At 37.0% G+C, this 27372-nt stretch overlaps 3 protein-coding genes across 3 annotated transcripts in view; all 3 read left to right on the top strand.

Annotated features, from left to right (window-relative positions):
• Positions 1-737, top strand: part of colec12 (collectin sub-family member 12) — a 29746-nt gene extending 29009 nt beyond the window's left edge. The window contains exon 10 of the mRNA XM_084120038.1: positions 87-737. Coding sequence (XP_083976164.1) covers positions 87-106 — 20 coding nt within the window. The 3' untranslated portion in view covers positions 107-737. The remainder of the gene's footprint in view (positions 1-86) is intronic.
• A 1944-nt stretch (positions 738-2681) lies between these two features.
• On the top strand, positions 2682-15503 carry stam (signal transducing adaptor molecule (SH3 domain and ITAM motif) 1). Its single transcript, XM_084121042.1, has 14 exons — positions 2682-2896; positions 5728-5812; positions 5904-5979; positions 6106-6201; positions 6286-6432; positions 8511-8601; positions 8690-8885; positions 9226-9320; positions 10625-10713; positions 10910-10997; positions 11094-11148; positions 11321-11474; positions 11617-11747; positions 13889-15503. The coding sequence occupies exons 1-14, from the start codon at positions 2857-2859 to the stop codon at positions 14094-14096; spliced, it is 1551 nt and encodes a 516-aa protein (XP_083977168.1). The 5' UTR covers positions 2682-2856; the 3' UTR covers positions 14097-15503.
• A 2109-nt stretch (positions 15504-17612) lies between these two features.
• tmem236 (transmembrane protein 236) lies at positions 17613-21767 on the top strand (the record flags this gene model as incomplete). Its single annotated transcript, XM_084120252.1, has 4 exons — positions 17613-17860; positions 18326-18398; positions 20755-20878; positions 20961-21767. The coding sequence occupies 4 exons, from the start codon at positions 17613-17615 to the stop codon at positions 21569-21571; spliced, it is 1056 nt and encodes a 351-aa protein (XP_083976378.1). The 3' UTR covers positions 21572-21767.
• Between the last annotated feature and the right edge of the window lie 5605 nt (positions 21768-27372).

Below are 27372 nucleotides of genomic sequence, written 5' to 3'. Positions count from 1 at the left end.
CTAGCTTCTTTTTGTTGAAATGTGTTATCTGCATGGTGTGCTTGACTTCATATAATTCATTGAGGTATTTTCTCCATTATTCACAGCCAAAGTTCCAGTTTTATAGCATGAGTGTTATGAATGAACAGAGAGTATTGGATATAACAATCACAGAGACAGTACAGAAGACTTCCGTCACAGTATCCTCTCACAAAAGCACGAACGTTCGCTTTGCCCAGTGAGCAGCATACAGGATGGACACAAAAGTAAATGTCATTGACAATCACGAGCAAGTCAAGACTGCAAACTATTTTAAATACACTGATCACCAGTTATGTTAATGTTTAGATAAGTGAAAAAGCTGTAATGTATTGTAATCACATGATTGTAAATACCTGTTTTACCTGTGTCATTAACAAAGCTGATGCCACATTACTCCAGTGCAATACAATGAAGCTTTGTAGCTGCTTTAATTAAAATAAAGCTTTGAACAGCCAACCATAAAGCTACAAATTAATATGTTGATATGTTGTTATGACTATAATCCAACATTTGTTCACACCAGAGTTTTACTTCTTAAGTCTTGGACATTATTGATGTGATTTTGTGAATAAATCTTTAACGCTTCAAATATTTGATTATGCAGTAGCTATGTATAAAATAGTTGTGTATTTGAATACATGTACATGTATGTAATCATCATGAAAGACCATGTTTTTATCTGAAATAAAATATAGTTGGTATTTTTCAAAATGCTCTATGTTGACATTTTTATTATCATTATTATTTATGTCTGAATGTGGAATGTATTCATTTCCTGTATTGCCTTGTCTGCCAGTGTTTGTGTGTGTGTGTGTATATAGTTTTTATTGTGTGGCCAATCTTCACTGATTTTACATTCCATCAGTAGAGCAGAACAAATAAGAGGACAGAATTTGGTGTGGTCATCTCGCTGGCTCATCTGTGATCAGGACAGCAAGTATTTGTGGTGTATTGATAGCTATGTTATCCAGGGTAAGGTCGGCATACCACCATGTAGGACAAACCACATCCAACAGGAGTAACTGTCGATGCAAGAGGAAGCTGTCTGAAAGGGATGTCCAGCTACTAACCCAGATTGTATCCAAAAAACATAAAACCACAGCTGCCCAACTCACTGCAGAATTAAATGCACACCTCGACTTTCCCGTTTCCATCAAAATTGTTTGTCGGCAGCTCCACAGAGTCAATATTAATGGGCGGGCTAATTTTGGTTTGGTTTGGCCAATGCCAAATGTCGGTTTCAATGGTGCCAACAGTGCAAATCTTGCCCTGTGGACAATGTGGAACATGTATTGTTCTCTGATGAGTCCACCTTCGCTGTCCCACATCATGGCATTCCCTACTGTGATTGATGTGCGCATCACTGCTAAAGACTACAGAAACATTCTGGAGGACCATGTGCACCTGATCGTTCAAATATTGTACACTGTAGAGGGTGCCGTGTATCAACATGATACACACAGCAAGACTTGTGACAGAATGGTTTAATGAACATAAAAGTGAAGTTGAACATCTCCTGCACAGTCACCAGATCTAAATATTTAGAGCCACTTTGGAGTATTTTGGAGGAGCAAGTCAGAAAACGTTTTCCTCCACCACCAGCATCGCATAGTGACCTGGACACTGTTCTGGAAGAGGAATGGCTCAAAATCCCTCTGGTCACTGTGCAGGACTTGTATCTGTCATTCCCAAGATGAATTGATTCTGTATTGGCCGCAAAAGGAGGCCCTACACCATATTAATAACTTATTGTGGTCTAAAACTTGGTGTTTCAGTTTCATTGCATCCCCTGTATATATAAATGCAGAACATTTTATGTGAGAGTTTTCTGTGAGGGTTGTGTTTAGGGTTAGGGGATATACAGTTTGTACAGTATGAAAATTATTAAGTCTGTGGTAACGGAAAGTCCATAAGACATAACGTGTGTGTGTGTGTGTGTGTGTGTGTGTGTGTGTAAAATTCAGCCTTTTTAAAATATATTAAAATAGAAAACAATATTTTAAATTGAAATATTTCACAATATTACTGTTTTAATCGAATAAATGCAGCCTTGGTGAGCATAAATGTATATATTTAAATGTTACATTTTTTGATAAAACATATTTATGGAAAATCCCGTTGTCTAATGTATGTGTTATACATATGTTAAATATAACATATGTTTACCTAAAACTAAAGTCATATAAAAAAATATGATGATATTGTAACGTATGAATTATCCTCTTTGAAACCAACATATAAAGTCACTGTTGTTAGAGAAAACACATTTATCATTGCCCTACACCTCACTCCTTTTATAGATACTGAGATAAAGCACTTGTTGTGACCACTTCCACGGTCTCCCCAGTCACAAATGTCACAAATTATGTTCAAGTGTCTAATAAGACAAACAAACAAAAAAAATGTGTTTATATTATCTCGTGACTGCTGCTGAGTCAGACAGTCTACCATGTGATTAAGTCATATGATTTATCAGCTGTATTTTCCATAACCTTCACTAATTCATCATTTACACGATCCGATTAACAAATTCCAGTGTCGAATAACATACATGTCGTACAGTAACGTTACATCTAATCCTGCTCATATTTATTTGGATATGCCAAACTGTTTGTCTATGTAGTAGGCTATGTGCAGTGCACTCCAGCGACACCTCTATTACCCAGAATGCACTGCTGCGAGACTGAGTAAGAGACTGAGGAGGGGATCCCATCAGCAACACTGACTGTAGTTTCTATTTGATTATGTTTATTAATTCACGTTTAAACAAGTGCTGACAGGGAGACGAACAAGAAGAGGATCGAGCTTAGATTTCGTTGTGTGTATATCTCGGCCATGCCTCTCTTCACGTCAAATCCCTTTGATCAAGATGTTGGTAAGTTTGTCATGCAGTTAGCAGGCGAGCTAACGGGACCTCATCTCTGTCTTTTGTTGTTCATGGCAACCCACCGGCTTTCTGTTTCCTTTCGAGTTCACTTTAAATATTTGTGTTTTTTTCGCAATGGCATTCCAGTGATTAAATACTTCCCACCAGCGGTTTTACCTTGACACTATTAACCTAGGCATTAATGACAACAGTCTCACAGCTAGACATGTTATTAGCCTGATGGCTAACCGTTAGTCAAGTTTGTAGCTGAAGAAGCTATGATTGTTAGCGAGCAGATCTAATTTTCTCTGTTTTTATGGCACTGACAGTGCACAATTGAGTAAAAACAGGCGCTTTGCAGTTTACTTCAGATGATTTGAGCCATCTCACACTTATAATGGTTTAATTCAGCACCGACTGACTCGAGCTAACGGTTCATACGGTGACGCTGCAAATGCCCCCTTCTGCACCTCTTATATGTTATTATCCGTGTTTGTTTTGCAAAATGATGCTGTTCCTACTGCATGACTGTATCCTTTATAATAGGCTTTTAATAAGATTTCAGTGTTGTATTGTGTATATTATCACTGTATTATGAGCCTGTTGATGATAGTTTTGCTTGGACCACCGTTAAAGCCAGAATGTGTTGATGTAACGTTAATATAAACGCGTTTATATTTAGTATTTAGTTCATGCACTTGTAGGTTAGTTAATACAATCACATATGAGTTGATCAAACATTGCAGATAAAATCATGGTGATGTGGGAAATGTCATATTTTGGCAGTGACTGGTGTTCTGGGGCTGCAGATGTTATTGGCTGTTTGATGGTATAAGACTGTATTATATAGAATTAATATCCTGGTCGGTTTTGTTTATTGTGAGTGTTTTGTAGTGGTAAGTAAGTTATCTCTGTGCCAAATCGCAGATACTGACCATGGCAGGTGTGTTTTTGTGTAAGGTAACCTTTGTCCTCTATTTGACACTTTGCTAGATTGATCAACAGAATCTCACAACAAATGTAGGTCACTGTAGTTAACCTTCTGCTTTCTGTAAGTGTCATACATTAACCTTTTTTGTTTTAAGGGGAATGTTTGCTGCCTGCTGGAATTGATTTGCATGGGACTTTTTTTGATTTACAATGGAAATTATGGCTGTTAATTATAAAATCAAATCCACATCAAATACAAAAGTTGCTGTAAATAATTATTTGTAACATATTATAACAATTAACATGGCGATTTTCGAAAGCCGCATTCTTAAATGTCATGTAAATATAAACAGATATCTGACATATAAACTACCATTCAAAAGTTCAGTCAGTCAGTTTTTGAAGGAAATTAATACTTTTATTCATCAAGGATGTATTAAATTGAAATTGTAATAGGCCTAAATAATTTTAAGAATGTTAAAAAGATTTGTTTTTAATAAATGCTGTTCTATTTAATTGTTATTCAAAGAATCCTGAAAAAAAATCATATTTTTACAAAAATAAGCAATTTTCAACATTGATAATACTAAGAAATGTTTCTTGAGCACCAGAAAAGCATATTAAAATGATTTCTGAAGGATCATGTGACACCGAAGCCTGGAGTAATGATGCTGAAAATTCAGCTTTGCTGTCACTGGAATAAATAGATATTTCAAATAAATGCAGTCTTCAGCATAAGAGACCTTCAAAAACATAAAAATAAAATCTTACACCCCAAATATTTCAAAGGTAGTGTATAGTTACAGATATAATAATAGTATAATTCATAAAAGGGTGATTTTTCCCTTTCGGTTGCATTTTTTTCTGACTCTGGTTTCTTTAATGAGGTGTAAAAGCCCCGATAAACTCACTCAAGTTCTTTTTTGTTCTTTCGTTCTTCGCTTAGGAGTAAAAAGAAGTTCGAAATACTCGACCAGCGGTATACTGTTAAGCCTGTTTTATACTTCTGCGTCGAACTGCCGCCGTAGCTACGTCGTAGGCTGTGTGTAGCGCGCGTACCCTACGGCGTACCCTGACGTGCACCTCTCCAAAAATGTAACAACGCGTCAATTCTACGCGGACACAAGCGCGGTGATTGGTCTGCCAGAACCCCTCCCTCGGGGTTTCACATGCTCCCTAGGTGCGCGTCAACGCGGACAACGACACAGAAGTATAAATTAAAACCAACACGTTGCCTACGGCGTATAGGCTCCGGCGTAGGTCCGACGCAGAAGTATAATGAGGCCTTTAGCGAACATCCGACGCCACCCACACTGCTGAGAGCGGCCTTTAAATGAATATGTAAATATGTGCTGCGCGCTTTCCTCTCAATAACAGAATAAATAGAAAACTAGTATGACAGCGATGATAAAACAGCAGTAAGCACCATCTGATCATAGCAATGTGATCTAAACTGCTTGCTTTTAAACAGTATCAAACATGAAGAACAGTGTCAGTGTCTCTTTCAGTTAGAAAGAGTGTTCATGTTGTTACTCGTTGAAGTCTGACATTGACGGATTGAACTGGAGAATATTTCCATGTCAAAGAAGGTGGATCCTTCTCGCACACCTTATCATTACGTAATCGCCACGGACCAATGATAGTTCGACTTTTCCGGAAAGCTCACTTTGGCTAGCTGTTTCGAATTCCCGAAACAAACACAAAACGAACTTCGTCTTGGCCTGATTTCGTTCGAAAGGACATCATCAGTTCTTCGATTTTGCTTGAACAACCTGGGGCCTTTTACAGATAGATACACTTTTATTAAGTATGAATATATATATATAAACGTTATGCTGTTTAATCTGTGGAATCATAGGAAACCTTTGTCAATATGAGGGATAAATATTCGAGTAACTGTTGTTTTGCAGAGAAAGCAACATGTGAGATGAACACAGCTGAGGACTGGGGCCTCATTCTGGACATTTGTGACAAGATCGGACAGTCTCGCACTGGGTTAGTGAACAAGCGTTCAGAATGATTTTGAGAGTGTCTTTTAGATGAATGGGTGTTTAACAGGTTTAACGTTATTGCTCTACTTCTGAAGGCCTAAAGAATGCCTGCGATCTATAATGAGGAGAGTGAATCACAAGGATCCCCATGTTGCCATGCAAGCGTTGACGGTAAGGCAAACAATTCTTAATGCTTTCTAGTGGATGCACAGGAAGCACGGTTCCATAATCAAGTATGCAGACATCAGAGGCCATTAATGAACTGTTGAAATGAAATAAGTGTTTTCTCTTCCATAGCTACTTGGTGCATGTGTGTCAAACTGTGGAAAAATATTCCATTTAGAGGTCTGCTCCAGAGAATTTGCTAGTGAAGTTAGCAACGTGCTAAATAAGGTACGTACTTTTGTTTGTAGAACTACTATGCTTCATTGTTTTGTCCAGGAGCATAAGCATGATGCTTTGGCCTTTCTTTTCAAGGGCCACCCAAAAGTGTGTGAGAAGCTGAAGGCTCTCATGGTGGAATGGGCTGAGGATTTCCGTAATGACCCCCAGCTCAGCCTCATATCGGCCATGATCAAGAACCTCAGAGAACAGGGCGTCATCTTCCCTGCGGTGGGCTCTCAGGTGAGCAGTTCTACCAGGATCTGCCAGTTCACTGGATTCTGTGAAATGCTGTAGTTACTTGTTATACAAGTATGTAGGGAATTGAATGTGTGTCAGGACAGGAGGGCAGTTTCAGTTTAAAGGGAAAATCTGAATCTTCAGCACAAAAAAAAGCTTAACCTGATATTACAGGAAACACCGTTCAAAGGTTTGGGGTCAGTAAGATTATTATTATTTTATTTTTTTTAAAGAAAATAATACCTTTATTCAGCAAAGATGCATTAAATGATCGAAAGTGACAGAAAAAACATTAATAATGTTACAAAAGATTTCTATCTCAAATAAATGCTGTTTTTTATGTTAATCAAAGCATCCTGTTTTTTTATTATTATTTATTTCCACAAAAATATTAATCAGAACAACTGTTTTCAACATTGACTATAATGAGAAGTTTCTTGAGCAGCAAATCAGCATATTAAAATGATTTCATCCTGCTGAAAAAAAAGTCAGTGCTTTCACTATTTCTTAATCCGTCCTTGTTGTAGCTTTTACTATTCTGAATCTGAACAATGTCTGAAACTTTGTATTAGTAGCACTTCTCCTGTTTATTGCCTGTGTTTAATGAATAAATGTAAGTTTATGAAGGATCATGTGACACTCTGAAGGCTGGAGTGCTGGCTGCTAAAATAAATCTGCTTTATCATCACAGGAATAAATAGACTAAAATATAATCAAATAGAAAATAATTTTAATTTGCAATAATATTTCACAATATTAATGTTTTTTTTTTTTTTTTTCTTACTGTAAATGCAGTCTTGGTGAGTATATTAGACTTCTTTCAAAAACAAAAAAATATCACAACCCCAAACTTTTGATCGGTGTGTGCATATATATATATATATATATACACACACACACATGCATTTTGTATTTTCTTATAATCTTTATGTATTTTGTATAATCTTATTTTGTTATTATTATTATATCTTTATTCTTCTTCTTTTTTTTTTGCAAAAAAGTATTTTTTCCATTATGTTGGGCTGCTCAAACAAACCGTGTTTATGCACTTTTCAGTTTTTTTTATGTTTTTTTGAGTCACAGTTCAAATGGAATAACAAAAAAAGTAAATGAAAAACTTGTTGGAAATTTGTAACCTTGTGTTCTGTAGTGACAGACTTTGTGTGAATTAGTATTTAGATTTAATACAAGAAAATATGTGCATGATTAATGTTTAACTCTTTCCCCACCAGCGTTTTGGAAAAACATTGATATGCCACTGCTAGCATTTGTGATCATTTTCACAAGTTTCATGGTCCCCAGAATATTTTGTTGTATGAATATTTGAATATGCTATATATATAGGGTGACCATACGTCCTGTTTAACCAGGACATGTCTGGCCAGGATTTCGAGATCGCCCAAAATGCCCGGGATTCGGCTTTTGCTTTCTACAGTCACCATTCATTATGTTTACATTATTTGATACTGACACATACGTGCCAGCTTTGCAGGTCATGCATTCTGCTTCACACGGATCCCGATTGAGACAAAAACACAGGAATTTTCTTAGCAATGCTAAAATGCACATCAACCGATCACTTGTTTAGCGTTCATGTAAACACTATTCAGATTCACCAATCGGAATTAATTCAGTCCTATTGAATCAAAAGGTGTGCATGTAAACAAAATGAATGGCGACGAGAAAGCAAAAGCCGAATCCCGGATATTTTGGGCGATCTCGAAATCCCGGCCGGACATGTCCTGGAAAAAGAGTACGTATGGTCACCCTAATATATATATATATATTAATATATATATCTCAATATATCAAAATGAATATATCAAAAGAAAGAACAGCTCAATATTTAGCTCGTCGGGTCAACATTTCATTCAGTAACGTTAGGCAGTTTTGAATTATATGCTGTTTAATGTTGATGACTGCATTATTTTACATATTTACATGATATCGCTTGTTTCTGCGTCTTCTTCACATGTGTTTTGTCCATCAATCGCAGGAAATGTTGTGTTACAAATGACGGAAATTTCCGTCAATGGCAGAGAGAGTGTTTAGTAATGAGATGTTTAACTTTATTTGTTCAGGCAGCAGAACAAGCTAAAGCCAGTCCTGCATTGGTAGCTAAAGACCCTGCAACATCAACAAACAAGAAGGAAGAAGAAGACCTTGCTAAAGGTGGGCACAAATCTGTAATGCTGAAGTCAGCAATGAATTTCCTTGAAGAAAGAGAAGTAATCTCGATGTCTGTGTCTCTCTTTCTCAGCGATCGAACTGTCTCTGAAGGACCAGCGGCAGCAGCCTCAGGTGTCTCTGTCTGGCCTCTACCCGAGCACCAGCAGCCTCCTCACCTCTCACAAGACTGAGGGCAGAAAGGTCAGGGCCATCTATGACTTTGAGGCAGCCGAGGACAATGAGCTCACCTTTAAATCAGGCGAGATCATCACCATCATGGATGACAGGTGTTCATTGATGGTCACAATGGATGGTTCAGGCTGTGTTTGAAATCATTCCCTTTAGCCCTATTTGGATGGGACTAGTTTTTTTGTGTTTTTAGTGTTTTTCACACAACATCAGTAAAATTCCCAGGGCTAACCCGTCCAAATCTACGCATTCAATCAAAGATGTTGGGTGATTAGAAAACAAGTCCCGTCCGAATAGGGCTTCTGTATTATTCACTGGTAATTTGTTCATTCAGTGCTCTGTAGAGATGGAGTGAATGATTCTAAACACAGCCAATGAGTTGTTATTTTTAAATGAAACTTGGTGGGAGGGGGCTTAAGCATCTTTTCTCTATCACAGTGACCCTAACTGGTGGAAGGGCGAGACTTACCAGGGTGTTGGGCTTTTTCCGTCAAACTTCGTCACAGCAGACCTGACAGCAGAGCCTGAGATGAGTGAGTAAAGTTGTCACATCTACTCTTTTGCAGCCCTTCAATTGTGAACACAATATTTCAATATTTCCTTTTCAGCAAGGATGCATTACATTGATCAAAAGACATTTATAATGTAACAGAAGATTTCTATTTCAAATAAATGCTGTTCTTTTGAACTTTCTATTCACCAAAGAAGCCCGACAAACAAAAAAGGGATCAAGGTTTCCACATAAATATTAAGCTGCAAAACTGTTTTAAGTATAGATAAAAGTAAGAAATGTTTATTGGTGTTTCTTCAAATAAATGTAGCCTCGGTGAGCATAAGAGTCTTAAAAAAAAATCAAACAAATCTTACCGACCCCAAACTTTTGAACAGTAGCGTATATTAAACATTCAGTATTCCAATACAATGAAAAAGAGAAATACAGTGGGGTCCAAAAGGTAGAGACCACTAGGGAGTTTTTAAGTATATTTTTTCTTTCTTTTCTCATAATTGTCATTACTTTGTATATGGCTCTTGCTTTATTGGCAGCAGCATTTGAGCTTTTGTGTAAAATCTGATGATCATGTTCTCCTGCATGATTTGAGAATGATCAAAAGAGCATCTTGAGCTCCACTAGAAGAACATCTGACTGTCTGTACAATGGAGTTCACATGATCAGTGTCACAAAATGCTTGTTTTGAGGACCTAGAAATAGTGCAGAATCTTTTTTTAATTTTAAAATGTTTATTTCCAGATTTAAATAAAAAAATTAATTGAAATTGCGAACTTAAAATATGCCCAATGTAAACGTCAATAACGAAAATGGCCAAAATGTAAATGTCAATTTTGCGAAAACTCCAATCTATTGCAAAAAAGTTTTTACGCTAACATGAGGTGGTTTTTCAGGCAGTTCGAAAAAGGAATATTTCACAAACCTGCAATGGTAATTTATTTATTTTTTTGATTTTACATGTCACCTGGCGTACGTAAAAGTCGATGAATCTTGAAAGATGGCGCGGTATGTTTGGACAGAAGACGAGACAGAAAAATTAAAAGATTAGGCCCTACCTCTTTAGGTATTACTAGTATTATTATTAAGTATTTTATTTTAATGTGCTATTTAAAATGCTTTTTAATATAAATGTAACAAAGTTCATGGCGCAGGGAAGAAGGGGGAACCGGTGAACGGTAAACGGAAGTTTTAAAATAAATAAAACGGAAGTAAACGGCAGGTGCTTCATAGCCGACTGACGTTCATTAACACAAGCTAATATCCTCTTGGGTTTTGGTTTTCTGCTTATTACATTACATTATTTCATCTTTAATATTTCTCTGTCCTTAGTGAAAACAGAGAAGAAGACTGTGCAGTTCAGTGAAGACGTCCAGGTAGAGACGATTGAACCGGAGCCAGAGCCTGTCTACATTGATGAGGTGAGGCTGCATATATCTCACAGCATTTGGCTTCATACACACCCCTCACAACCATAGACACACATGAAATTGGACAGTGAAATGAATGATTCACTATTCACTATTTCATTTCAAAGATGTCAGATACTCTCGTTGGAGAACTGTGTTCAGCTCTCATAGAAGTGTCATGGTTTGAATGTCTTTGAATGTTCTGCAGGAGAAAATGGACCAGTTGCTTCAGATGATCCAGAGCGCAGACCCAACAGACGACCAGTCGGACTCCTGTGAACTCCTGCAGTTGGAGGGTGAGTCTAAAACCATATCCGTATGCTCTGACAGAGTACATTGGATCTGTGTTGTAGAGCACATTGATTCATATTTGTTCCCCCTCCCACAATCAGCTGCTTGTAACCAGATGGGTCCTCTCATTGATCAGAAGTTGGAGGACATTGACAGGTATTCCCATCTAAAAACTAATTTAAATAAAAAAGCATCCATCCTTCCATATATGTAGCAAAGCGTATAAACAAACCTCCAATTATTTGTAGCAAATGGAATCCATTGAAACCAATGTGCACGTCATTCCCCATTATAGATCTCACATGTAGGAAATGTGTCATGCTTTCAGAAAACACTCAGAGCTGTCCGACCTGAACGTGAAGGTCATGGAAGCACTGTCTCTCTATGCTAAGCTAATGAATGAAGACCCAGTATACACTATGTATGCTAAACTACAGAGCCAGCAGTACTACATGCAGCAGACCCCAAACGGTTCACAGCAGGTGAGAATCTGTCAAATGATTAAAGTGTGTATATTATAAGTTTGATATGGTTTAATGCTAAATATAATTTGTTATGATGGCTGTTTGTTGTTGATGTTTTGGCAATGGTATATTAGAGAAAGTCTCTGTGTTTTGTTTTCAGGTGTACTCTGGCCAGTCCACTGGAGGGCAGTATGCAATGGGCAGCACATCAGTACCGGGATACAATGTTCCAATGGAGCAGCTCCCTGCAATGAACCAAACCGGAACACCAATGGCTGGGCAGCCTCCCAGGTAATCAGAATTTATTATATTTCACAAATATAATAATTTTTCAATATTTTGAAGTTATTAGTATTTAAAGAAATAAAAACATAAAAGGCTTTATCAATGCATTTATGATGAGGATGTAAATATAATTTTTATTTTGTTGCTGTTATTACATTTACAATAATAAAAAAGGCTGTATCAATGCATTTATAAAATTATTATTATTTTAGTTTTTTATTTATTAGGGGCCAAGCACTGAAGGTGGGTAGGCACCTATTGTAATCGTTAGTGTTCTTCTTCTTCCACTATTGAGTCTATGGCAGCTTATAGAACTGCGCACGGTAAAGTTATGAAATTTGGACAGTCTGAACTGTTACCATAGCAGATGTGGAGTCTCTAACTCAATCCCTCTAGCGCCACCAGCTGTCCAAATTTTCACTCACGTTTATTCTAATAACTTTTGAACAGTAAGGGCTAGAAACAAAAACAAAATCCCTATGATTCCTTGGTTTTTGATTTGATTGCACCCTATAACATCATTTTCCTTAATTAATTTTTTTCATGCCGTGCTGGCATGACTTATCGTGCCGCCTTTGTGCTTAGCTTGTGTCAAAACGACGTTGTGTAATTGAACTGCCAGAACGCATTAAAAGTTTTCTGTTGAAAACGGTGTCGTGTAAGTTACTAACTAATGATTTTTACATCAGAAATGCTTAATTTAAAAACTTAATTAAAAAAGCTAAACAATGACTTTCTTCTAGAGCTGCTGTACAGCCAAAACAATCTTTGTTGCATTAATTTCCTATTATCACTGTAAAGCTGCTTTGAAACAATCTGTATTGTAAAAAATGCTATATAAATTAAGGTGACTTGACTTAGCCCCTTAATGGCTGCTTGCAGCTATATTTAGGGGCCAAGGGCAGAAGGTGCGTAAGCACCTATTGTATCTGTTTGGCCTTATTATTATTATTATTATTATTATTATTATTATTATGCCGCTGATGCTTCCGCTCTGGAAGTCTATGGCAGCCCGCTTGCAGGAAAGTTATGAAATTAGGCACACAGATAGAGGACAGCCTGATCTGTCACCATAGCAGTTTTGGAGTATCTAATTCAACCTCTCTAACGCCACCAACTGTAAAAAGTTTCACTTACGTTTTTGCTAATAACTTTTGTACCGTAAGGGCTAGAAAAAAATTTTTCCCTCTGATTCCTTGGCAAGGATGATTTGATTGCACCATATGACATCATTTTCTATCATGAAAATTTTTCTGTCATTTACAATTTTCAGAAAAAACTTTTTCGATCTCCTAGGCCGTTGCTCCAATTTTCACGAAAGTTTAACCAGATCATCTTCAGACCAAATGAATTCCGACAAAATGTTCAATTCAAGTTGATTCGTCAAACCATTTTTGAAAAACGCTGACTTTGAATGAATTTGACAAATAGTATGCCAATATGAACATGAGGCTATATCTCAGTAACGCTTTAGCGTATTCTGACCAAACGTGGTTTCTGTTACGACAACCATGATCTGAGATATGAAAAATAGTTATTTTTGCTTATAACTTCTGAACAGTTTGGAAAAAAAAAAATCACAAAACTGGTCTCTTTAGATTCAGTGCAGCATGCTGATTCGAAACGATACCCAATTTTTTTTCATATCGGCCATTTTGGGTGTTGGCCATTTTGAATTTTGACGTAAAATGTTATATTTTACTAACGCATTGGGGTATCATTACGGAACTCGGTATTTGTCTTCGGCTCCATGCCCTGACGGTACTCAAAACGTTTTGGGGCAGCGCCACCTTGTGGTCAAAAATTATAAAGAAATTTCCAATAATGCTAATAACTTTTGATTAAATTAGCTTATTCTATAAAATGTTATATTCATAACTTTTAAAAGTTAGTTACATAAAAACGTACATTGTTCAAATTTAATACCGAACAGTAAGACTGATTACCCCTAACTAACTATGTTTATGCAACCGGCCCCTGGTCTTAATAGATGCCAAGAACATAGATACCAATTTTGCCATAGTCGACTGAACTTCCTGTACGTTTCAAAAATCTGTAGCAATACATTGATGAAATTATTATTAATATTATTATATTTGTATAATTCTATAAAAGTCTGATTTGTTTTTGTCACATGTGTTTATCAGTGATGCCCATATGTACATGAGCCAGCCTCCAGTCTACAGCCCCTCTCCTGGCAGCCTGGCCCCAGCTGATGTTCAGTACTACCAGACCCAACCCGGCGCTCCAGCGACCATGACCCAGACCCATGGCTACAACGTGCCCTCCTCCCAAAGCCACCCTGCTACTGCAGACAACCTACAGACCCCTTACCCTGAGAAAGCCCTCTTATAGGACCCCTAGAGACTCAACCTCTGTGGTTTCATACAGACACACACACTTACAGTCATAAACAAAGAACATTCAGCTCACACACAGATATCTCTTAGATTTTCTTCTCCTCCTTTTCTTTAAGACACACTACATAAAAAAACTGATTCTGATCATGACAGGATGTGCCGATTGTTGTCTACTAACAGGTGGTGTTCTCACAGAGCGGTTCTGATTGATACTTTTTTTGGTCTCTTCTCTTTTATAAGAACATTTTGCTGAAGGTAATGAGAAACGCTAAGTTATACCATTTATTTGGCATTTTCATTATAGTAATAATTAACTGGACGTTTCTTACAGGAAAACACAAAGAGAGCATGCTTGTGTTGTACGGTCCCCGATAGTCCAGCGTTTGTCACAACAGGTCCTAAAGGGGAGGTTACATCATCATTTAAACTTGTCATCACTATGTGTCTGTGTGTGTATGCGAGAGTGTGTTCAGGCCCACAGAAGTCATCTCGCATCTCTCCTCCAGAACCATATAGCGAAACACTGCCATTGTCTTGACAGTGGCCCATCACCCCAAATGTCTTTAAGCTCACTTCTCAGTGTTAAAAAAGATCAAATGTTTTTTAGTGTATTTTATTTATATTTTGATTGTCGTTTTGCTGTTTTAATTGACAGTACATTAATAGAAGGATGTAATTTTCTGCCTGTGTGCAGATGTGTATATACAAGAGCTCACCTCTGTCTTTAGAGCGTAACGTTCAAAGCAGCTGCTGCTTCTGTAGAAAGGGCACATGGGAAGTTGAGGAGTAATGTTACTCCACATCATGCACTTTTAATTTACCTTTTTCATTACCCTCATTTCAGATGTGTCCATTTAAAACGTACATTTCCTAAGCTCTCGAAGAACCCGAATGGCATTAACCCTGCACTCTAACCCTCCCCTTTTTTCCATAACCGTTTCAAAACAGATGGTAGAAATACTCATGCAACTTGTCTTGGATTTTGGAAACTTATCCCCTGGGAATGAATGGTCATGTTTAAATGCACTGTAGCGCGTTGAATGCTTGATCTAACTTCATAAGTCCTGGCAAGGGATGAGACTGACACTAAAAGCGAACAGACTCGGTTCATTGGAATCTCCTACTCTAAACTAAGGCAGTACCCCACATCTCCGTCTCGATGTAACTACAGTGAGTTACTGACGTTTCATTGAGAACATTCTGGGAAATTGGGACCACTGGCCAGTTCTAATGTAACACCTTAGCATTTGCACACGGAGATGATAATCCTTACGTCAACCTTATCCACAGGGAAAATGACTGTTTTTGGTGTATCAGTTCTATGTACCCAGTTGTTTGTATGTACTATTTTAATCATCTTAATTATTAGTATTCACAATAAAACTAGGCCAAATGTACAGCACATGTTGTGTCTCATATTTATGCATCACTAGTGTGTTATTTGCTCAGGCAGACAGGTGGTTTATTAGTGGCTTATTATTGGTTAAGGAGCTAGTTTACAACAGCAAGACATTCCTTGCAATGAGTGTAGTATAAGTAGTTTCACATGAAAAATATAATTTACATTTGATTCGGGTAAGTGCTAATTTAACATGACAAAACAGACTCTAACTATGATTCACTGATTCTTCAGATAAGTTACAAAAACATGCTTTAGATGTTAATTTTCATCATTTAATAATACATTATTAGAAATGGATATATTTGTAGACAAAGGGCTCAGCTAATGAATAATGTAAGGGAACAGGTTTTTAGGAAAGAAAAAAAAAAAATTTTTTCACTTAATATAACTTAATTTGTGTCAACTCTGTCAGACGCACTAAAAAGCATGCTATTGTAATTTGATCCATCCAACAGCAGTGTAAAGTCTTCCGTTGTATAATAATTTGGTAAATGAGCTAAGTGATTAAAATACATTCTCTAAAAAAAATGTCTGTTTTCACACAATGATGAACAATCCAGTTCCTAACTTCCTTAATTCTCTACCCTCCTTTTTAATGTTAAGAATATATAACCAATGTTCTTAGGTAAATCAGACATAAAATAAAAATGTAGTTCAGTTGGTTTTACTGTTTTAACACGTTAAATTGCACACAAAAAAAAGAAAACACTTTGTTTGGCAGTTTAACATTGTGAGCTTTCCTGTAGCTCAAACACTAGAGCGTTGGCGCTTGCAACGCCAAGGTCATGGGGTCGACTCCCAGGGAAAGCAAGAACTAATAAGAATGTAAATGTGTACCCTGAAATGTAAGTCGCTTTGGATAAAAGTGTTTGCCAAATGTTTAAATGTAACTAATGGTGAGGCAAGTTTAAATTACATGTATTTTCCAAGTATAGAGCATGTATTTAAAATAATACTAAATAAATTATTCAAAAATATAAGCAATGAATGCCCTGAGTATACTGATTTTATTCAGATGTAACTTTTTACGTATTTTTATTTTGATGAATTTCTTCATTTTTAATATAAAGAGGGCTTTTGTGTGTATGACATGTTTTGTCCCTTGTCTCAGGAATCAGTGTATTATTATTAGGGTCAGATTTAAAAATAAAAATAAATAAGTACTTTTATTCAGCAAGGATGCATTAAATTGATTAAAAATGCTGTTCTTTTGAACTTTCTATTCATCAGAGAATACGAAAAAAAACTATCATGGTTTCCACAAAAATATTAAGCAGCACAACTGTTTTCAGTATTGATAATAATAAGAAATGTTTCTTGAGTAGCAAATCAGCACATTAGAATGATTTCTGAAGGATCATATGACATGATGAATTGAGTAATGATGTTAAATTCAGCTTTGCCATCAAAGGAATAAATTACATTTTAAAATGTATTAAAATGGAAAAAAGTTTATTTAAATTGTAATAATATTTCACAATATTACAGTTTTACGTGTTTTTTGGTTAAATGTATTTAGCCTTGGTGAGACTTTCAAAAACATTTAAAAAAATAATTTTGAGTATTTCTGACAATTACTGTCAAGTTTTTTAATATATTTATGAAGCATGTATTTTTTTTCCATCAACTTAGTAAATTTTGTTTTAAGAGAGTTTAGATATTTTTACTGAAAAAATAAAGATACTGTTAAGAGTTTTTTTTTTTTTTTTTTACTGTGCAGACTAAAGTCTCCGCAAAATACTACTTGATATGTAAAATAAAATAAGACACTTTCATCCTCACTTTTAATTTTTAATTTTTTTACTGTTTTTGTGCTAAGAACACCATTAATACATGTTTTTGATGTGGGGACATTGCAGCTTATCATTATGACTGTCTGTAATGTTTCAGTTTGCTACTGGAATGACACATTTTTCTTCCATAACTCCATAAAAAGAGAATGACTGCTTCATTACCGTGGCAATAAAAGAGCACAGGTAAGAATGCAGTGTAAGCAGTGCCAGTGTACAGAGTCCAGCGCGTTCAGTCATTCAGTGTTGTGGGAGATGCACTGGATGCATTCAGGGACGGCTCACTCGTGGGGATTTACTGAAGACTCATACTGTCAAGATGCCCTCATGGAAGACTGTCAAACTCATCCTTTATGAGCTTCTGCAGTTCGCATGTCTCTGTATTCCTGTGTTTGTAGTTATGGAGCGCTTTGCTTCAGTCATTCGACTTGTGAAGTCTAGTAACACTGCCTACTGGCTGGTGGTGGCGGCCTCTGTGGCCTATATGGCGTCTGCAACCCTGTTTGTGTGGGTTCCTTTGAAATACTTCATCCTTAAGACTCAACGGTTCTCAGAAGTGACTAACTGGTGAGTACTAACCGCTGCTTCTCCATTTTTATACGAGGCTAGTCGATCCATGAACTCTTTTATTATTCAGCAGTAACTTTTTAGTTTGAATTTCGTTTCTTGATTAGTTTGATAGTTTCTTTTCAATTTTCACATTTCAGAATCACCGGGGTTTTTTTGCCTTCACTGTAAATGGTTCTGCGGTGTAATAACAAATTGTTGTAATATATTCAGTATAGTCATAAAAACTAATGATAGAATTATGTGGGAAAATACTGAAAACGTTTAGACGAATTATAGCATATAGCAAACATGTAATGTCAACTAACTATAAACCAAGCTGCATTATAAGTAAGGCACATCATGGGACCCCTCCCCCTTCTAATATGAAAAATATGAAATTATGCTCTTAATTTCTAACCTATGTCTCTTGGTTTGTAATGCTAATTGTGTTTAATAATGAAAACGCTCTTATTTCTTCTGCAGGAGACCTGTTACACTTGCATATGTGATTCTCAGCACTTTACCATGCTTTGCTATCATCATAGCCAACTCAAAGGTAATGCATTATTCAGTCTCACTAAGAAACGACTATATGAATATGCGGCAACACTTTATTTGAATGCATTTCCTGTATTAATAACAGTTAATATGCATAATTACAAGCAACTAACACTAAACCCTAATGTTGTTAATTACAATTATTTTGTAATTACATTGTAACAATGGTATATTAAAATAAAATATTATTAGAATCCATATTATCAATTACAAAAAATAAATAAAGGTTCTTCCCTGGTTCAATGTAGATTGTTTTCGATTTGCCATATGGTTATTTGGAGATTAAAATGTTTCATGTTATGTTATTAGTTCTTTAATAGGTTGATTTAAACATGACTACAGTAGCCGCGTTTCCATTACCCTTCAAATTGCGCAAATTGAAATTGCGAATTGAAAATACGCACAATGGAAACACGTCAATTTCGCAAAAACTCCCGTTTATCGCAAAAAAGTTTTTACGCTCTCATGAGGTGGTTTTTCAGGCAATTCGAAAAAGGAATATTTCGCAAAACCGCAATGGAAACAGTTTTTGCGCATTTACAGTCACCTGACTTAGAAGACGCGGTGTGTTTGAGGTCCATGTATAGCTACACAAATAATAATAATTTTATATTATTTTATTCTAACATTTAATAGGCTATATTTAGAAGACGCTTTTATGCAAAAAAGGAAGCTGAGTGTGGAGCGCGCACTGCATGACACGGAGGCGCGAGCGCGAACACTTGCATTTTCCTATCAACAGTGGAAACAACTTAAAATACTCTATCATTTCTGGTCATACAGAAAATAATAATACATTATTCTCAAAATTTGTGTAAACTCACAATAACAAGAAAACGTTGTGCTTTTGTAAAATAAAAGAAAACAATCAGACGCACTTTCATGATCTCCATAAACTGGAGCGCGAGAACTGAAACAAAATGTAGGCTAAAGCTTGAAATGTCCACTTTAAAACGAACAAATTCGAATCGAAGGCTAATACCTTCTGATTATGTAATCCGTCTGCTTAACAGCGGAGATGGAGATGTGATTTTAGCCAAAACAATAGTTTATTAATAATATTAATGGCTCTTCTCATTCAGCACTGCGGGAAAAACATCAATTCCAGGTTCTAATTTGGCCTTAGAAAACCAGTAAAATCGACATGTTTTCCATTTTTAATTTGTGAATATTTTAAATGTTTAATAAAGGGGCAAAAAGTCATAAACTGAAAAAAAATCTGAAAATTCGTCGATATTTACTTTTTTGCGCAGCAGTTGGTCTAGCCAGTTCAAATTAAAATTTTGGTGACACAAAAGTAGCCTACATGGATCGTTTGGACAGAATACGAGACAGAGTTCTTTATTAAATTAATAAAAGAAACAATAATTAGCCTATAGGAATACTGGATTCTAAATCTCAAATAAATGCCACAATCAAAGATCGGAGCAGAAATGAGGGTGAAACACCCAGAAACTGCTTAGGCTTTATGTGTCGTTCGCAGTATAAGGGTCTTTCCTGCCATTAATGCTTGGATAACACGCCACGTCTCCTTCGATTGATAATAATAATAATGTCTAATGCGGTGGCTGTGATATTATATAAACCAACGTCCATATTGCCGTGATTTTTGGAATGACTTATCGCGAGAGAAAAAAGGACGTGTTAGTCGCATAACATCGGTTAATGGAAACACCGTCATTTCGCAATAGTTTTTTATCGATATTTAGATAATAGCGCAAAACATTTGCGCAAATCTGTAATGGAAACGCGGCTATTGATGGTTTCCTGAGGACTAGAGAATAATTTGGAACTTAAAAAGGTTCTTAATGGAATCAGGCTGTAAAACGTAGAACTTTTATTTTTTAAAAGTCTGTATCCATTTGAACATATACAAACACCATATGCTGTTTCTTTGTTCTGAAAGTACGAAATAAATACTGTGTGTGAGAGACATTATGGCAGTTTCGGTATGTAATAAAAACCGTAGGGCTCATCAACAACGAACTTTCATAAACAGATCCTCTCTGAGGTACTCAGTAACTCACTGTCAGATTTACTATTAACCCAAAGATGGGGTATTATAGACTGTGGAATGTGAATGGAGCTGTATTACAGCCAACTTAAGTCTGGTTAAAATCACGAGGCCTGTAGTCTTCAGATGTGCATTACCTGTCAATGCATTACCAGTTTCTAAAGGGGTTCTCACGGTTTTTGATTGGTTTTTGGTGATACATGTATCTAAAACTGATTTTGATACATCTAAAACTCATTGTCAGTCTTCCATATCTATTTTCACTTGGGATGATAAAAGGCTTTTTGCTCCCAGCACTTTCTTCTCTCAGCAACCTTCTGGCCTAATTATGGTTGTGCAGGTTCAGGTTGACGCTGGCATTAAATATGACCGCTTCACTGAGCTCCCCGTCTCTCTGGTCTTGTTCTCCCTCATTTGTGTGGACATAGTGGAGAGAATTCGTCCTCTTCGTCTGACAGGACAGGGTAAGAGATAATAGCCAATAAATACAGGCCAATTAAATGATCTGTCTAAGTTGTGCTCTACCTTTATGCTCTTTTTAAAAAGCAAGCGGATTAGAGCTGGATTTTGAGATGCCGGCTCCGGTTCTGACTCACTTGGAGCAGGTGACATCAGTGTCCTCACAGCTGCAGGCTAACGGACGGGACGGCGACACGTCTCCAAGGTCGGCGGTCAGGAACGGGTCACTCTCGGGCCGTTGGGGAGACGCAGATGTGCACGGCCCGTCTCGCACCAGCAGCGCGGCATATCTCTACTCCTCTCATTCTCACTCAGGTCCCTTTCGCTTCGTCTGGATACGAGACCCTCGGCATGACCTCTTCATGGCCACCTTCATGTTCTGGTTTGACACCGTGGAAATGGTGAGGGTGGCCGGGACTGATTCTGTGTATTACTCAGCGTGGGTGTTTCCCATTTACATACTGGCTTATCTGTCCATCCTGCGTGCTGTCATAACTCCAGACAGTCCTCTGCTGGCTTCATCCGGTGTCCTTTCCCAAGATTTGCCCTTTCTGGTGGTACGCATATGTCTGGTGGGGGTCTTCGGTTACGTGACCCCCGTGCTGTACATACTAAAGAACATTCTTGCTGTGGTATCTTTTGTGTACTTTGTCTTTATGACTAAACTAAAGCTGCTGAACAAAAGAAGCATGTTCTGAGGACATTGTGGTCAAAATAGCAGAAGAAATCCATACAGATTTACAGCCCTTGAATTTTAACTTGTAAATATGTTTCAGTCTCCGAATGAAAGTGTATATTTCATGATTGTTATTTTTTGTTTTACAGATGACCAAAACTATAGATGGATCTGAATGTTTAGTCATTCTATTAATATTTATTGAAAAATATATTGGTAAATGCTGTTTTATGTGTTAATATTTTGAGTACATTACATGTTTTAAGGCTTTCTGTTTTTTTGGTGTTTTTCTATGCATCACAATCCATGCATTTTTTTTATTTATTTTTTATTAATGTACATTTTAATTCACTATGCCAAATGTCATTCAAATTTGTAGAATATAACATTTTATTAAGAACATCTGATATTGCAAACATTTATTGTTGGATTTCATTTCAGCATATGAGTGGAGCTATTCCATTGACTTAAGATAATGCAAGCTCATATTATGCCAGGACATGTTTTGATCATGTAAAAACTGATTGCTTTTCTTAAAAAGCCTGAACAGTAATACTTTGATTCTACTCTCATGCATATCATAAGATGCAGAGAAGCTTTTGAATTTCCATGATCAGAAATCCTCTTGCATCTCATAAATGAATCCTCATATTGCTGCAAACCATAATTCCATCCATCATTTCCTTTTAATTTCATGATAAATGGGCACACTTGATATGTTATTGTTTTCGTCAGATACTAAGTAATGCATTTGTAACCTTGAGAGCTATGACAGTGTGAGAGTTTATAAAGTTCAACATTCTTTTTACTAGATCTTAACTCTTTTACTATTTATTAAATACATTTTAATATATATATATATTATTTTTTTTAATGAATTTTAATAATAAGGATAATATGCACGTTAGTCAATTTTACAGGATTTTTAATAAAAAAAAAAAATTCATTATTTTTTCAATCATTTTCAAATGATCAAATTATAATATTATTGACATATTAACTGTATAAATGTATTTTAATTATAAGCTAATTCTAAGGTAATTCTTTTCACTTTCAAAAATTTCAACAACAATTTTTTTTTTTACTGTAAAGAACATGCTTTGTCTTTAGTAGATTTTCACATAAAATTATATTAAATTATACTTTTTATTTCTAGAAGTACATGTATCGTCTGTCATATTTTTCACAGAGAATTATATGGTAATGAATACTTTTTACTTCCAAAATCTATGAAATGTCCTGTATGTATATATATGTCAAATAAATTTTATTAAACATTCAAACATTTTTGAAGTCTATGACCACCAGAATATTGCTTTATGTATCGTAAGTATTCCTGAAGAAATCTCTGAATATAATATTCTTCTTTTGTCTGTCTGATGCTTATTTCAAGCCTATTTTCTCAGCTTGGCATTATTCCCATCTAACCAATGAGGTGTAATTTATTCGCTCGAAAGGAGATGATAAAAACCCATCTCTGAGTGTGACTGAATTGTTCGCCTCAGTGTGCCTCCCACAGATTTCAGAATAGAGCTTAATTTTAATTCATTCCATTTAAACTTGACAGTCAGCATGTGAACAGATGCTGCAAATGAAATTGCATGAGCTCTCGCTCGCCTCCTCAGCAGGGGACAACAGAGGGAGAGGAGACAGCAAGGACAGACACTCAGATACAGTATAAAGATAAAGAAGAGGAGTGGACTGACTGATAAAGCCCATGATGCAGAAAAGGGGCTGAGATTCAATGAGAGGAAGAAGGGAGCGCATTTGAATTCAGTCTGTGTTTCTCCTGCGTTACGAGCTTCACTAAGTGCTCGAGCACGCAGTGTAGCAACCGGGAGCGAGGGAAAATGGCAAACTACAGCCACAGAAAGGACACAAGGGGGTAATGCAAGTAATCAGGAGCGCCCCTGACGACACTGAGGGAAAAGAGACAGAAAGAGCCCGTATCCACAGGAGGCGAGAGCCGGGAGCTAGAGAAACATCAGAAACCAGGGAGGAGAGACAGCAGACGGTGTACTCCAGCCTCCTCTGCCTGTGTGGACTGGAGACAAGGTAACCCAGACGTGGCTCGCTTCTGGACTCTGATTGGCCGGAGTGGGCGGGGAAAAGCTGACGCAGAGAAAGTCAGGCAGGAAAATGACATTCACACCGTGTATCAATTTTAAACTCTGAGCCTGTGTCTGTCTTTGAAAAAAGGGGTGCGGTGGGAGGGGCGGGGTGGTGGGGGGGGGGGGGGGTTGTCTGGGGAGGGCATAAATAAATAAGGCGAGGAACTCAACGGGAGCGGAGTGGATCAAACAAAATCGCACACACCTGGAGCCAGCAGACTGTGAGCCTGTTGGTCTCAAGCATCAGGAGGATGTGAATCACTCACTTTGACTGACTGCATCGCATTCATCACTGTTTGTGGAGGAATGTTCGCTTTTTACACGCTCGGTAAACCAATGGGCTGGACCAGAGGCTGCGTGGAACGGAGACAGTTACCTGCTGCTGTGTCTCTCATCAGACTGATGTGATGGCTGTCCCTTACAGAAAGGGAACCAGAGGCTGTGTCTCACAGAAAGAGTAATTTGGCTGCACCATCATCAGGACCCCACTGGATGTTCTCTTGATGTATTGCTGTGGTCTGGGACACTGGCGGAGAGAACAGTCCACCTATGTGAGTAACTGCAGCATGCTCAGTGTGAATTCCACTGTCAGGATGCTCTTGGTTGAAAATACATGATGATATAACCTGTAAACATACAATTTTGAGTAAATATCACAAAATGCACTTTATGTAGAACTTGAATGTGTGAAATAAGGGTACTGTCATTCTAAGCCTCAAAGTTTCCATTGAGTGTTTCTGTCTATTATGTATAATGATAAAAACAGGGGTGAAGTTTATGTAATTAATCCTGACTGTTTTGTTCTGGACTTTTATTATTTCAAAATGGCAACCTGTTCACTCAGTTGCATTGAGTGTAGAGGTCAGAACTGAAAAGATCCCATGATCTACCTACTACTACCACCACCGCCTCCACAGTATCTCTCTGAGTTTGTCATTCATAACACTGACGTACGAGTACGTATTTTCAGCGGGAACTCGACTCAAAACGTAGAAGGTCTAAAAATATCATTGCTGCTATTATAAGCCATGTTTTACTGCCACCTGGGCTGCCGCATGGAGAGAAAGAGAACGAGAGTGTGTGTAAAAGAACAGAATGAGAAACGCGTGAGTCACTGTGTGTGTGTGTGTGTGTGTGTGTGTGTGTGTGTGTGTGTGTCATGATGAATGCCTTACCTAAATCCCCCAGAGCAGGCGGAAGGGGATCACAGTCACACTGAAGCACATTGAGCTCCAAAGCTGTCAAAGCAAACAGGTAGTAAATAGGCTTATCGTGCCTCAGACCGTATGCAGTGTCAGGCGCAGACCTCAAAGTGCAAAGAAAGGAATCATAAAAAAAGCGCCGTCTTTTACTGTAAACGCTGCGTCAGATGTTTGCAAATCCTCAGAAATGTGCCGTTGGTATTTTCGGCACAGGGCGATCAATGTCTTTAGCTATGAGTAGTCAAACTGACATAGTGCGATTTGTAAGTAAAATATATTCCAGCACTGCATAGGATATTAATCTATGGTTTTCAAAGAAATTACCTTGATTAGTAGTAATTTCTCAAGTAGCCTAGTCAACATGAAATTAATTTCGACTTGCCTTGTGCTGATGTCACGGGCGAACATAAAGGCAGCATACTTCCCTTCTATATAGGCGAAAAACAGTATGTGACAAAAGAAGCATATGTCTGAATTCACAGTGGCCTACTCATAAAAGAGTAGGCAAAAAGTATGCTACCCGGATGACTTCTTCCAGCGAGATTCTGAAGTGTGCGATGGACACTTTACTATCCCATGAGGCCACGGGAGAGGATTTGTGAATGGTAGTGAAGCAACGCAACTAATGCTGGTAGGTCACACATTATAATGGCGAATACGTCCTGATTACATTATACACACTCATAGCATACTATAGAACATATTTTTAGCGGTCGTGAAGTTTCAATTATTCAAAATGACTACCTACTCAAGAGAGTAGGCCTATGCAATTTCAGACGCAGCCTCATATTTGTTAAGGGTAATCTGTGTTTAGGTTTTTTGTTTGGGTGGGTTTATTTCTGTTTTCCTAAGTTTCAGTTAGTTTATATGGTTTTTCATTGAATTGATTATCAGTTTTGCACCTGTTAATTTCGTTGATTGGTTTGCTTAAGCTGCATTTCTTTCAGTTCATTAAATTGTCAGTTGTTCTGTTCATGGTTTTCTAGTTTTTGTTTTGAATTTGAGTTTAATTAGATCCGTTTCTCATCTTTATTTGCAACAGCCGCTGACAATATGAATAATAATAATAATGATAATAAATGTTAATTAGTCACATTTTTAGGTTTTGTTCAGAATGGAATTAGTATACAACTTTTTGCTGTATACATAGCCTACTACAAACTCTATATGGCCTATTTTTTTTTAAAGTGATAAACATTTCATAATAAACGCTTCAAGCTGCTTCGTTTTTATCACGACCACATGATTGTGGTCATCAGCAAGTGGAGTCAACTTAGCATCTTGGGTAGGCTATAAAAAACTATTATTTTGTATTTTAAATCTAGTTTTGTGAAGAAATATCCTAAATTTGGATAGTCTGATACTTAAAAGTAAAGTAAATTGCATTGTGGGATGCAGTATTTCAGACAGTAACCTCTGTCGTATAATATTCTATGCATACAGAAAATTTGCACACACTACTGCAGCAATACATGTATGGTAGTAGTATGCAATTATAATTAGCATTGAATGTCCTGTTTCCCTCTGACATAGATAAGCCTACATCACATTATATGGACAACAAGTTGCAAATTTGCGTTTTCATGTTTACTGAAATGATTTTAGATATTTTTTATTAGAAAACAAGACTAAAGAGATTATGTGAAGTGGGTTTTTCCCCACCAAACTCTATTTTTGTCTTCAGTATAGAGCAGGACAGTGTGGGAGCTCTGTGTGATATATTGATGTGTTGAATGTATTGAACTTTCATGTTAAGCCTCTGAAGTGCACTTGGGAGGTGCGGCCTGTTCCAACTGCTTTCCATGTGTTCTTGGTTTCTGTTATATCACCTAACATGGATTATATGGCAAGTATTTGTGTCTAAAAGACACAATTTAGATTTCATCCAGGCTTACATGAGATCTCTTGCAGACACATTTAACACTTCTCTTGACAAAAGGCTCAGATGTGATCAAACGTTATACCTTATGTTTGTTTTTTGAGTGATTTTTTTTTTTGTTAGATGTGATTCACATAAGTGTGATATTGTGAGGAAACTGACTTAATCCATTATAGTTTCATGAAGAAATCATTAAATGGAATTGCTGTCACTTAGCAGCTGAACTTGACAAGGTGAAGTATTAAGGCTTTAATATGAGTGGAAGGGTTTGAAACACGGCCTAGTTCAGCTTTGACTTTAATGTTCTTCCAATACGACGTTCAACTCTTGTTTTTCTTTGGCAGATATTGATCTTGAGTGAATTTGAATTATATTAAGTGTTTATCTGGCTATTGGCAGTGGCTAATGGAAGAGAACCCGTTTCTATCATATTCTGCCAGAATACTGGAGACAGGATGGCAGCGGATGAAGGACATGCCTTTGTTAATGCCAATTTCTGGCATTGACATACACCACATAATTTAAATGAAAAGGTTGAGCATACCCATTCTATTTTGTTTGATAAGCCATTTCCCTCACTCTGAGTGTTTTTTTAACAGTTCGTAGAGTTGACAGACGCTGTCAACGCCCC

This window comes from Abramis brama (assembly GCF_963993115.1).
Source record: "Abramis brama genome assembly, chromosome: 7".
NCBI lineage: Eukaryota > Metazoa > Chordata > Actinopteri > Cypriniformes > Leuciscidae > Abramis > Abramis brama.
Note: the sequence above shows the minus strand (reverse complement) of the source record. Positions and strands in the feature narration are given on the sequence as shown.

Coding starts and splice junctions, on each gene's coding strand:
- stam (XM_084121042.1), top strand. CDS start 2,857: ATGCCTCTCTTCACGTCAAATCCCTTTGATCAAGATGTTG. Junction 5,813..5,903: donor ATCGGACAGTCTCGCACTGG/GTTAGTGAACAA, acceptor CTACTTCTGAAG/GCCTAAAGAATGCCTGCGAT. Junction 10,998..11,093: donor TGAACTCCTGCAGTTGGAGG/GTGAGTCTAAAA, acceptor TCCCACAATCAG/CTGCTTGTAACCAGATGGGT.